The sequence below is a fragment of the Sus scrofa genome, chromosome 14 (genome assembly GCF_000003025.6).
Source record: "Sus scrofa isolate TJ Tabasco breed Duroc chromosome 14, Sscrofa11.1, whole genome shotgun sequence".
In the NCBI taxonomy this organism is placed as follows: Eukaryota; Metazoa; Chordata; class Mammalia; order Artiodactyla; family Suidae; genus Sus; species Sus scrofa.
Window position 1 is genome coordinate 49,894,676 of NC_010456.5, and position 12,861 is coordinate 49,907,536.

At 52.4% G+C, this 12,861-nt stretch overlaps 1 protein-coding gene across 5 annotated transcripts in view; it reads right to left on the reverse strand.

The window, feature by feature from the left end:
* SMARCB1 (SWI/SNF related, matrix associated, actin dependent regulator of chromatin, subfamily b, member 1) overlaps window positions 1–11,368 on the reverse strand; it is a 31,063-nt gene extending 19,695 nt beyond the window's left edge. For 2 of the 5 annotated variants that reach the window (XR_002338929.1, XM_001929438.5), the window contains exons 1-4: window positions 11,078–11,361; window positions 7,085–7,196; window positions 5,506–5,635; window positions 1,468–1,605 (exon numbers count right to left, since the gene is read on the reverse strand). Coding sequence is in view for 3 of the 5 variants with exons in the window: in XM_001929438.5 (XP_001929473.1) it covers window positions 1,468–1,605; window positions 5,506–5,635; window positions 7,085–7,196; window positions 11,078–11,170 (473 nt within the window). In the remaining 2 variants the exon portion in view is untranslated. Of the gene's footprint in view, window positions 1–1,467; window positions 1,606–5,505; window positions 5,636–7,057; window positions 7,197–11,077 lie in introns of all 5 variants that reach the window. The other 3 variants (XR_002338928.1, XM_001929437.4, XM_005670907.3) reach the window with 3 other exon arrangements.

Below are 12,861 nucleotides of genomic sequence, written 5' to 3' on the forward strand. Positions count from 1 at the left end.
CCACAGCTCACGGCAACACCGGATCCTTAACCCACTGAGAGAGGCCAAGGTTAAAACCCACGTCCTCATGGATACTCATCGGGTTTATTACTGCTGAGTCACGACAGGAACTCCAGAGTGGCCATTCTAATGGGAGGGCACTCGGAGAAGACATTCAAACACAGATGGGAAGGAAGGAAAAGGTGGGAGGGAGGAAGGTGGGAAGGAGAAGGGAGGTAGGGGTGAGCCTGCAGGTGCTGGCAAGAAGCGAGGCAACCACAAAGGCAGGAGCTCCGGGGTGGCCTTGGAGCGCTGAGAAGGCCTGAGGCGGGGAAGGCAGTGGGTGGCAGAAGATGGGGCCAGAGAGGGGCGGCCACCACCTGGACTCTGGCCTGCTGACATCAGTGTGATGGGCATCTGGAGGACCCACCCTGGCTGATGGGGAGCTGGCCAGGGATGGTCAGATTCTGGATACTCAGAAGGCTGGGCATGCAGAATCTACTGAGACTGGCTCTGTGGTGTGAGAAGGAGGAAGGGTTGCAGGGTTTGGGCCCGAGGACAGCGAGGGTGGGACTGCCGTGTCCCGGGATGCAGGCGGTGCATGTGGGGGTGCCCAGGGCCGGTTAGGGGAGAGCTCAGGGGATGGGAGCTTGCAAAAAGGCCTCCTGAAGACATCTAGGTCCTAAGTCTTAGAACCTGATTGTTTCCTTGTAGAGCAAATAAAAGGGCGGGGCTTACATTAGTGATTAAGAATCTTGAGAGAAGATTATCCAAAGGGGCCCTAAATTACATCACAAGTGTTCTTACAATAAACGGGGAAATCTCTCTCAGAGACACACACACACACACACACACACACACACACGGCAGGGGGGAGGGGGGGAAGGCCACATGACTATGTGGCCACTGAAGAGACTGGAGTGAGGCAGCCACCAGAACAAGGAAAGTGCCTGCCAGAAGTTAGACCAGCTCCCAGAGGGAGAAGGGCCAAGTGAAGGTCCTGGGATCCAAAACCCTGAGAATAAACTTAGGGGTTTTTTGGGAGGGGGGTACTGTTGGTTTGCTTGTTTGTTTTTGGCCCAGTGTGCAGCAGCTTGATGTGGGATCTCAGTTCCTAGACCAAGGACTGAATCCAGGCCATAGCAATGAAAGTGCCGAGTCCTAACCACTAGACCACCAGGAAGCTCCCAGACTTGTGTTGTTTTAAGCCACCAGTTTGTGGCATTTTGTGCCAGGAGCCACAGGCAGCTCACACAGTGAGTCACATGGACAGCATTTGAACCTGGCAGAGGAAAAGTCCGGGGACTGGGCCCAGAAACACTGCCCGAGGAGCTGGGGGTGAGGTCGAGCCAGGCTGGGCCACATGGGGCCCAGCCGTGCTGGAGGCTGAGGGAGCTGGCTTCTGGGGGAGCAGCACGGCATTTTGGGGACACAAGGCCAAATGCGGAAGAGAACAGCAGCGGCGGCCAGAGGTGGAGGAACACTCACCAGAGTGGGAATGTCCTCTTCTTGTCCCGGCCCATGCGGTTCCTGTTGATGGTCGTGGAGCAGGGCACGGCATCCAGGTGGTGGGAGCTGTTGGGCAGGGTGGGCACCCACTGGCTGTTCCTCTTGGCTTTCTGTTCCCTGGGAGACAGTGGACACCCCCTGGCTCAGTCTACAGGCCCCAACTGGCCCCAGGCACCAGATCATAGTCATGGGCGCCCACCACTGCCCTGCCCAGGACCCCCTTGCACCCTAGGCCTCTGCAGGCCTTTATTCTCAAGGCTTCTCACACTGGCTCAGAGGCAACAGCATTAAGGGAAGGTGCACAGCAGTCCCCAGCCCGGCGTGAGCCACAGCCCATGTGCTCCATGCTTGGCATGGCTCCTTGGAAGCACTGTCCCTCCTGTGAGGAAGGGGCACCAGGGGGCTGCCCAAAAGAGTGGCCCTGGACAGAGCCTCAAACACTGAGTTTTTCTGGAGGGGGGGAAATTCAGGCAGAGCACAGGTGGCGATAGGGCAGAGGTAACAAGTCATGGGCTTGGCAGGGGCAGGGGCTGGAGACACGGAGAGGGTCCTGATTACAGAGGCTAGCGGCTGGCAGTCCCTGAGGATCTCAGGCAAAGTTACTCATCAGGCTGAGATGCATTACTTTAGACGCACGGTCCAGTCTGAGACAGACTAGGCAATGTTGCTGCCTCCGGACCTTTAGGACAGCAGAGGGGAGATGTGTTGATAAATTCACTCTAGAAAATGAGGCTCAAAGTAATTTCAGAAATTTGCATCCCACACAGGGCTCCAAATTACTAGTTGCTTTTCCCTACTAGGAAAACACCCAAAGCTGGGAGGTCCCATTGTGGCTCAACAGAAACAAATCTGACAAGTATCCATGAAGACACAGGTTCGATCCCTATCCTTGATCAGTGGGTTAAAGATCCAGCATTGCCATGAGCTGTGGTACATGTAGGTTGCAGATGTGGCTCAAATCTTGAGTTGCTGTGTCTGTGGTATAGGCCAGTGGCTGCAGCTCCGATTTAACCCCTAGCCTGGGAACTTCCATATGTCAAGGGTTCAGCCTTAAAAAAAAAGAGAGAGAGAAAGAAAGAAAAAGAAAATGCACAAAGCTGCTCTAGACAGAGGGCATGGGCTCCTACCATCTGTCCCTTCATCACCCTTGGCCACCATCCCTCGTGACACTGTGACACTGTGAGCAACATGGGGGCAGCGACTCACATTTATGCCCCCAAACCCTCACCACGACGCCTTTAATAACTACCATCCAGGGAAGATGACAATCACCTGGCTTCCTGCCGATTAGATTCACCCTCTCTGGAGTGGTGAGGGTACAGCTACAGAACTGAGGTTCCCCCAAAGCCGTGGCATCTCTGCAGCAGCCTCTCCCACTCCTGGGACGCAGCCGCTCTGCCAGCCCTCCTGCCCGCAGTCTCAAGCAGACAGTGTAAGTTATGTCACAGACATGGTGCATGGCACTACATGTCTAGACACAGAATCCGAGAATTTGGGATCATGTAATTCAACCTTCCATCCACCGCAAGGGGGTATGTCTAAGCACTCAGAGGGGGGCGTCCAGCCTCTGCCCGACCTGCCCAGCAGCCAGGAGGGAGATGCCAGCCCCTGGGAAGGCTCCTGCTGACAGTGGAGCCCATCAAAGTGGCTTTTCTGGAGCCCACCCCCACCCCATAACCCTACAGTGTTCTAGTCTCTCAGCTTTTCCTCACAGGACGGAATCATCCGAGAGTATTTACCACCCCATAAAAGGTTCCCAGCAGACTTGAAAGTCCTGTCCATATGCACATAATTTCCTCCTGAGACTCCTCTAGCAGATACTGGCTAGTACTATTTTTTTGCCAGATCCCTTGGGAAGAAAGGAATCTACAGAGCATGCATCCTCTTAGAGCATAGGCCAGGCTGGATGCATGCCATCTTTTCCAGGGGGCAAGGGGAGTTATAAAACAATCCAATGGTAAGGTTGAGAGAAAATCTACAAAATGATTCTCCATAACCACATCACTTGAAACACTGCCCAACCCCGCCTCAGTGCTCCTGGGGTCTTGTGCATATAAATGCCTTCATGTGACCCAGGGTTCAGGGTATCGCAGAACCTACTTACCTATAACCCATCTTTACATCTGAGTCTACTCAGCTGTCTGCCTCTTCACTCACTTGGCCCTCCCCTAGAGCAGGACGCTCAAGTAGCTTCCTATTTCCCATCATGATCCATGTGCCACCAAGAGCATCTCTGTACTTAGAAAGGTTTGTAGTGATATTGTTGTTCTTTTAAATACTTTCTCTGGAACAAATTCCCAGGGGTGAAATTAATGAGCCAGAGAACAAAAGTCTGTGGTCACAATGCCTGACCCCGAGGCACTGCAGAGCTGTGAGTATACAGCTTTCCGACATCTTCCCAGTTCTTTATGTTGCTCCTTCTTTAACTTTGCTTTTTTTTTTTTTTTTTTTTTTGATGGGGACATGTAGCAGCTTGATGTGGGATCTCAGTTCCCAGACCAAGGATTAAACTTAGGCTGAGGCGGTAAAAGCGCAGTCTTCACTACTAGCTCACCAGGGAACTCCCTTTACTTGCCATTTTCAAAATTACACACAAGGGGGAGTTCCCATCATGGTGCAGCGGAAACAAATCTGACTAGGAACCATGAGTTTGTGGGTTGCTCAGTGGGTCTTGCTCAGTGGGTTAAGGATCTGGCGTTGCTGTGGCTGTGGTCTAGGCCAGCAGCTGCAGCTCTGACTTGACCCCTAGCCTGTGAACCTCCATATGCCACGGGTACAGCCCTAAAAAGACAAAAAAAAAATACACAGGGGGAGTTTCCATTGTGGCTCAGCGGCAACAAATCCGACCAGTATCCATACAATGCAGGTTTGATCCCTGGCCTCACTCAGTGTGTTGGGGATCTGGTGCGTTGCTGTGAGCTGTGGTATAGGTCGCAGACGTGGCTCAGATCTGGCGTTACTGTGGCTGTGGTATAGTCTGGCGGCTGCAGCTCTGATTCGACCCCTAGCCCGGGAACTTCCATCTGCTGAGGGTGCGGCCCTAAAAAGCAAAAGTAAAATAAAATAAAATTACACACTACAACAAACATCGTTCCCTGTGTTTGTTTATCCCTGTCTATGTACTTCAGTGTGGTCCCTTTTATCAATTTATCAATTGGTTTTGGGTTTTTTGTTTTGTTTTGTTTTTTGGGGGTTTTTTTTTTTGTCTTTTGCCATTTTCTTGGGCCGCTCCTGCGGCATATGGAGGTTCCCAGGCTAGGGGTCGAATCGGAGCTATAGCCGCTGGCCTACGCCAGAGCCACAGCAACGCTGGATCAGAGCCGCGTCTGCGACCTACACCACAGCTCACGGCAACGCTGGATCGTTAACCCACTGAGCAAGGGCAGGGATCGAACCCGCAACCTCATGGTTCCTAGTCGGGTTCGTTAACCACTGCGCCACGACGGGAACTCTAATTTATCAATTGGGACATCCAAGTTTTTCTTATAAATCTGGATGAAAAACCTCTTTCTACAATGTAGTAACTTCCCAATTACTTGCCTATTTAATAATCGTTACTGTAAATACTCTTTCAAGGATCTAAGCTTTGGGGTTTTTTTTGGTTTTTTTTTTTTTTTTTTTGGTTTTTCTTTTGGCCATGCCCCCTGCATGCAGCAGTTCCTGGGCCAGGAATTGAACATGTGCTACAGCAGTGACAATGCTGGGTCCTCAACCTGCTGAGCCACCAAGGAATTCCTCAAGGGATCTAAGTTTATAGATTCAAAACCTATTATTTATTTTGTGAGTTTACCTGGGTCACTAATTTCTCTGACAGGTGGGTCCCAAATTCTCAATGACTCTTCAGACCCTAAGACTTGGTTTACAGTTCTTAGAAACTCCAAAGACAGAGAAAACTTGGAAACCCTAAGACGATATGTAAGCACAGTGGGTAAAGCACTAAAAAATATGGTGGTTGCAGCCTATGAGAAAAATTCCCACGGGTGTTTTGAGAGTGGGCTCCGGCTGGGGGTGTGATACCTGAGGTAGGTTGGGGGCTCGGTGCTGATAGACACGGCCTTGTACTTCTCATCGTTGCCGTCCAGGATCTCTTCCACCTCGGAGGCTTTTAACAGAGTCACGCTGGTGGCCAGGGTTGTGTATCCATGATCTGCAACCAGAGACGCAGCTGTGGTCACCCTGCTGGCAGGCAGCGGGCAGTAACAGCCAGGAGATGCAGCACACCGAGGTCCTCACGTGCAGGAGGTGGGACAAGCAGGCGTCAACCTCACTACTGCCGATGCTGGCCTCTTCCAAAAGGGCAGTCTGGACCCTAGCATGCTTTCGCGAGTCAGCACTCCCTTAGGATGGACGTGGACTAAGGTGTCCCGGAAGCACTGGCCCCAGGCACAGAGAAGTGCACAGGCAGCGGCAGCTACAGTGCGGCTCCGCCAGCGGGGCCCCTCGGGGCCATGGAAGGCTCCAGAGCGACACCACCAGTGGGAAGAGGTCTGACACCACTGCAGTCCAGGACACAAGCAAGGTGGAGATGGAATGAGAGATGAAAAACACAGTTCTTTTAAAGCAAGAGCCCAGAGAGTGAAAGAACTGCCTCACACCAAACAGGAATTCCCTGGTCCAGTCAATGCCAGCCATCTGGGAAGCAGCCAGTTCTAGGCCACTGGACCCCCAGCTCTCCTATGGAGCCTGGCTGAGAGAGTGGCCTGGAGGAATAAATCGGTTACAGGGAAGGTGTCTCAAAAACACGAGGCAGAAGGGTGGCCAAGATTTCCTTGGAAAGAGGCTGGCAGAGGGGAGCACAGCTGGGGGCTCACTGCAGGGGTGATTGGAACTCCATTGGGGCAGGAGAGGACAAAGGGAGACTTTTTAAAGCGCAAGTGAAATGTTATAGCAGCGGGGGTGGGGGGGGGGGAAGCAGCTCCGGCTCCTGCATTAAAAGAACGCTATTTTGCTGTGGAAAAGACCACAGCAGCGCCTACAAACAAGACACAGCCCGACGGGACAGACTGCAAAGCACACTCACTCACGGGGAAAGCACACAGGCATGCGGGGACTCCAAGGGGCGGGGGTACGCGCACAGCAGCTTTGCCCCCCACCAGAGGCCTGGGGAGCACCCTTCGCCGCCGGCTAGAAGCCCCAGCGCCCCAGGCTCTCAGGCAACATGCACACGCGCGCGCTAGGGGAACGGCTGGCAGAACAAGGTACTACGCTACTACGGACGGACGTGCATTGGGAAGCGAAGCGGTGAAAGCCCGGAGGGCGGCGGGGGCTGGGGCGGCCCCTGCCGCTCCCGCTCAGGCCGCATGGAGAGTGACGATGGCTGGCGACGCACCGCGGAGAGGCGGCGGCAGAGCATCACAGCATTCCTAAAACGTTTTGAGACCAACGTGTCTTCACCTCCCGGCCCCGCCCCCTGCACCCCACGCCCTCTGCTCCCAGCCTCGGCAGAGACCACCTGACCCGGGCCCACCCCAGGATCCCGCCCCAAGACACGCTGGAGTGAAAACGTTTTATCTTCATGATAGAAGCGAGTGGTTTTGAAACAGGTTTACAAACCCTCGTGAAGACGCACCCTTAGTGTTAGGTTTTGTTTTTTTACCATGTGACGATGCAACTATTTTCTTCCTCTCTTCCACAGTGGCTAGTCGCCTCCAGAGCGAGGGGTATCTCTTGTACAGAGAACCTCGGAACATACGGAGGTAGTTTCCCACCTATGAGTAAAGCAAGAAGGCTCATTATAAGGGTCGCACAGGGGCCAAAAGGGACGATCCGGGTGCAGAGGCTCTGTTGGACCACTGACAAACAGACTGCAAATTGGCCCCCAGGCGCCAGGCTTCCAGCTGTAGTAAAAACATATCCTGCTGACACCAAGGGCTCAACTCAACATAAGTTCTGATCTGGCCCACATCTGCCCCTCTGGCAGGGGAATAACATCTGCATCCCCACCACCCAACCAAGTTCAGAAAGGACCCGAAGCTCACAGAGAAGCAGGGATGATGCTGATTTTGGACTAAGGATCTCTGGCACTTTACAGAAATGTAAGGCCCTCTGACTTTCTTTTATCTTAAGAACATGACTTTGATATTTTTACGATGTAATAAAGACCAAAAAGGGCCTTTAATTTTAGACAGATGCAGGATAATTTTCCCCATGGCCCTTGTAGCTTTGTTTAGTAACAAAACTCAAACCAGAAAGGCCAAAGAATTTTCCAAAGAGTTTAAAAAGCACTTATCAGCAATCACTAGATTGCTATATAAATCATTACCACCCCAAACAATGGCTTCAGTTTGCCTGTCCCAAATACTCAACATATGACTTACTTGATGAAAAGAGATCTAGCCCTGAAGTTTTTATAAAGAAAACCTCATTGTTTTGTTTTGTTTTTTTTGTCTTTTTGCTATTTCTTTGGGCCACTCCTGCGGCATATGGAGGTTCCCAGGCTAGGGGTCTAATCGGAGCTGTAGCTGCCAGCCTACGCCAGAGCCACAGCAAAGCAGGATCCAAGCCGAGTCTGCGACCTACAGCACAGCTCACGGCAACGCTGTATCGTTAACCCACTGAGCAAGGGCAGGGACCGAACCCGCAACCTCATGGATCCTAGTCGGATTCGTTAACCACTGCGCCATGACGGGAACTCCAGAAAACCTCATTGTTTCACTGACTTTTCAAAAAAACATCACATGGTCATTTCTGAGTCACGTGGCAGGGGAATGGGCGCTGGCTCCACCTGTGACTGAAAATCACTTCCCTTTCCCAAGTCTTCTTACTCATGGGTCAAATATTTATTTACTGTGAAGTTCACCCCACAAGGACCACTTCCACTATTTTCTCATTTACCTACCCCAATATAGTATGTTTACTATTTAAAAGTTTCTGCATTCTCCAGGAATAAAAGATCTACATGATGGACAACCAGAGCTGCCAAACAGTGTGGGAGAATGTGGCCATGGGGTCACGCGTGCTCCACACTGCAGGCACAGACCCACTCGAGTCATTGGCTTGAGTGTCGTTACCATCCAAGGGTAAACATAGAGTTTCCATTAGGTTTTTGAAAAGACACTGACTCTAATGATCCCTTTAGAACTGAGATCAGGGTTCTGCCTTGTTGGGTTTTCCCAGAACCAGCCTTTGCCATCTGGACCACGGTTTCCCAAATGCAAAGTGAAGGTGTGGATAAGGGGACTTCCTAGGGTCCTCTCAGTTGTGACTCCAGTTTGGTGATTACAGCTGCCTCCAGATGACAGGAGAGGGACGACACACTCACTGCAATTGCAGATGCCCTCCCAAGGCTGCACACCCAACTGGGGAGGGGGCACAGTGGGTGCTGCTAAGGCTGGCCGGTCTCGCTGAATATGGTGCCTGTTTGTCAAGGGCAAGGGGTCTGGAGGCTGTCCACTCAATGCTGTCAGAGGAGCTACTGGATATCTGGAGACAGCACTCTGATCTTGAACCTTTCCCAGAACTCCCACGGTCTGATGATTGCTAAGCCAGGCCCCTGAAAGCACAGCCTCTCCTTTCTCCCATCTGGTCTCTATAAAATGTGTCTCTGGGCAAATGTTCTCACTCAACAGGGCTGAAAGAGAAGACTGCAGTTAGCTTTCAGATCTTAGAGATCATCTAATCTAAGCATCTCCTTAGAGCCACGAGAAAAGTGACATGGAGGCAGAGCTAGAACCAGGCCTCCTGACGTTCTGCCCACCTAGCCATATGCTGCTTCTCAATTTGCTCCACCTAATAATAAATGCAAGCTGGATTTTTTTTTTTTTTTTTTTTTTTTTTCCCCCACCCATGGCATGCAGAAATTCCCAGGTCAGGGATTGAACCTGAGCCACAGCTGTAACCAGAGCCATGGCAGTGACAATGCTGGATCCTTGACCTGCTGGGCCACCAGGAAACTTCTGCAACCTGGATTTTCAAAAGTGTATCTCCAACTCAGAGCCAAGGCCAAAGTGACTGCTCTTCCTGTCCATTAGATCACATAAAGGTTTCTTTAAACAATCTGCTCATTATCACAGACTGAAACTCCTCTCCTGCCTTTGTATCCCACATTTGAGCAGGTACCTACCACTCCATGAGGACCATTCTGAGCTATGGCAGGGACTGGTTCCTCCCCAGCACAGCTAGCTTTCAAGGGTAGCATTTCTGTGATGACAGGGAAAATGTATTACATCCTGTCCCTTGTGTTTTATAAAAACTGGTAAAAAATGGAAACACTAGAGTTCTGTTGCTACTGACAACAATGGTCTCATAACTCAATAAAACTCAGAGGAGCCAAGGATTACAGGGTGTCCTGAAAGCCCCAGTGTGACCATTATAAGACTTAATTCATTCACACCATGTTCAACTGTGAAGGAAAAAACCCAAACATTGTGAAGAAAAAAAAAAGGGGGGGAGTTCCCCTTGTGGCTCAGCGATGACAAACCCAGCTAGTATCCATGAGGTTTCGGGCTCGATCCCTGGCCCCACTCGGTGGGTAAAGGATCCACCACTGCGGTGAGCTGTGGTGTAGGTCGAAGACGAGACTTGGATCTAGTGTTGCTGTGGCTGTGGCATAGGCCTGTGGCTGCAGTTCTAATTCAATCCCTAGCCTAGGAACTTCTACATGCGCAGGTACAGCCTGGGGGAAAAGAAAAGGATGAAATGTTTAATATGGAAAACCGTCAGCATTTGTTATCTGCTTTAACACCTCCGGACTTCCACTTACCTCCTTACATGTGGGGGACACTACTGCTTGGTAGTTGCACATCTGAATTGTATATGCATAATTTAAAAATACATGCGTGTAAGTGTGTGTATACACACACTAACTGGGGACTGCCAAAAAGGATTAGTTTGAGGCAATCTGGAAAAACTTAATATACTTTGTATGAACTACCAATAAAGGACCAGTTGTAGGGTTTTCCTAAAGTTAGTCATCCAGCTGACTCTACGAACTGCTGCCACTTTAGCTAAGGATTAAAGATCGTTAGGCTCTTTAAAAAAAAAGTCAGTCCACGACATTCAAAGTGTCACCTGCTTCCGAAACTGCTGATAGATCTAACTCACAAACTGGAGCCTTATCCATCCAAAAGCAAGCATCTTCCTCCCAACCTGTTTCCTCACCATTAATTAAAGGTCAAAACACCTCCCTGCCCACCTCGAAGTCAATGAACGCAGTGCGGGTGAGTCCTCACTAAGCTGGGTGCTTCGAACCTGCGATTTCAGGGTCCCAGTTGCAGCAACGGGAAAGGATGCATGTGGGGGGGGTCCAACATCTTCCCCCCAAGGTGTGGCAGGGGACGACTAAAAACCCCGCTTCTGTGCTTCCCGATGGAGTTTTGGAACTCATCATGGAACCAGGGGCCACCAGGACGCCCCAGCCCCGGCATCCGGGCGCGTCCTGGACCCTGCGACACGGGTGGGTAAAACCACAGTAGAGCGCGGGGCGGGACCTGATCGATCACCCCCTCGCCCGACCACGCCCCGCCCACCGCGCCCGCCCGCCCGCCGCGATGAATGGAGACGCGCATTCCCGCCGCGCAGGCCCGCCCCGAGGCTCCCGCAGGGGCAGGGCCGGCTGGGGCCCGGAGGACGAGGATGCGCCGTGGGCTACCTCAGAGCCGATCATGTAGAATTCGCCGTCGTCCTCCAACTGGAACTTGACGGGCTTCTGCCCGAAAGTCTTGCTCAGCGCCATCATCATCATTGCGGCGGCGGAGACAGGCAGCCAAAGCCCGGCGTGGCTGCGAGTGTTGGGAGGGGTCAGGCAGGGCCGGAGCGCGCCAAGCCCAGGGAAGCCGGAGTTAGAGGCGAAGGGCGGGCGGGACCGAGTGCTCGCGCCGCCGCCGGGCTTCTCCGCCACCGCCGCAGACTAGGCCGCCCTCACTGCGCAGGCGCGGGCGTTGACGCTAACGCGCGCGCCGCCGCCGCCGCCGCCTAAACAAAAGGTCGGGGCGCGCCCCCGCGGGTCCCTTAAAGAAGCCTCAACCTGTGTCCCTTCCTCCCAGGCAAGCGGGGCGGGTTGGGGGCAGAATCAAGGAACACTTTTTTTGTGTTTTGTTTTGGTTTTTTTTGTCTTTTTAGGGCCGTACCCGCGGCATATGGAGGTTCCCAGGCTAGGAGTCTAATTAGAGCTGCAGCTGCCGGTCTACACCAGAGCCACAGCAACGCGGGATCTGAGCCGCGTCTGCGACTTACACCTCAGCTCACGCAATACCGGATCCTTAACCCACTGAGCGAGTCCAGGGATTGAACTGGCAACCTCATGGTTCCTAGTCAGATTCCTTGCCCCTGGGCCACGAAAGGAACTCCCCAAGGGACACTTCTCATGGACAGAAATACAACGGCGGCCCTGACTCAGGCTGCGGCTTTCCCAGTCTCACCGCTGGGACTGGAACTCAGCCCAGGGGAGGAGAAGCAAATTGAGGCCTGAAAGCCGGGAAGGGGCCCGGAGTACCTGTGACTCCGTTTCCCCACCTGGAGAACGCAGTGCAGCTGAGCAGATGAGAGGGTTCCCAGAACAGATAACCCAGTTCTGGGCCCACAGCTGTTACTGCAACTTCAGAGATGGAGGTGGTGAGGACGAAGGCTCCTGGGCTTGGCAGGATTCCAAAGCCCAGGCGGTTGGCTTGCCTGGTGCTTGGGATGAGTGTTGGAGGGGAGGGGACCATCTACAGACCATCTCCGTTCCTTCCTTAACTCTGGGCTTTGTGCCTTCCACCAGCCCAGTGCATTAAAATTATACAGCCCTGCCCTGGGGTGCTTAGAACCAGAGTGGGGCCTGCATCAAAGCATCCATGTATCTGGTGGAACAGTGCAGTGGGTCAAAAACGGCCTCCTGCTGACAATTTCCTGTGGTTCCATCTAACAAACTGCAGCTGTGATGGCTGCAGCTCTGAAGAAGATTCCCAGAGGCTGGGATGAAGGCAAGGAGACCTTGGAGAGTTAGGACTGGTCAGTCCTCTTAGCCAGTTTTGTCCTATGTTCTGACAGTAGCAGGACAGGGGCTGGGGCATAGTAGGATCAGAAAAAGTGACCACCGCTTAGTGGAGAAGCAGGGAAGCAGGAAACATTACAAAGCCACTCAAGGGGAGTTCCCGTCATGGTGCAGCAGAAACAAATCTGACTAGGAACCATGAGGTTGCGGGTTCAATCCCTGGCTTTGCACAATGGGTTAAGGATCCGGCATTGCCTTGAGCTGTGGTATAGGTCACAGACGTGGCTCGGATCTGGCATTGCTGTGGCTGTGGTGTAGGCTGACAGCTGTAGTTCCGATTAGACCCCTAGCCTGGGGAACCTCCATGTGCCACAGGTGTGGCCCTAAAAAGACAAAAGACAAAAAAAAAAAAAAAAAAAAAAGTCACTCAAGGCATCTAGTAAGATGAGGTAGAGCCCGGC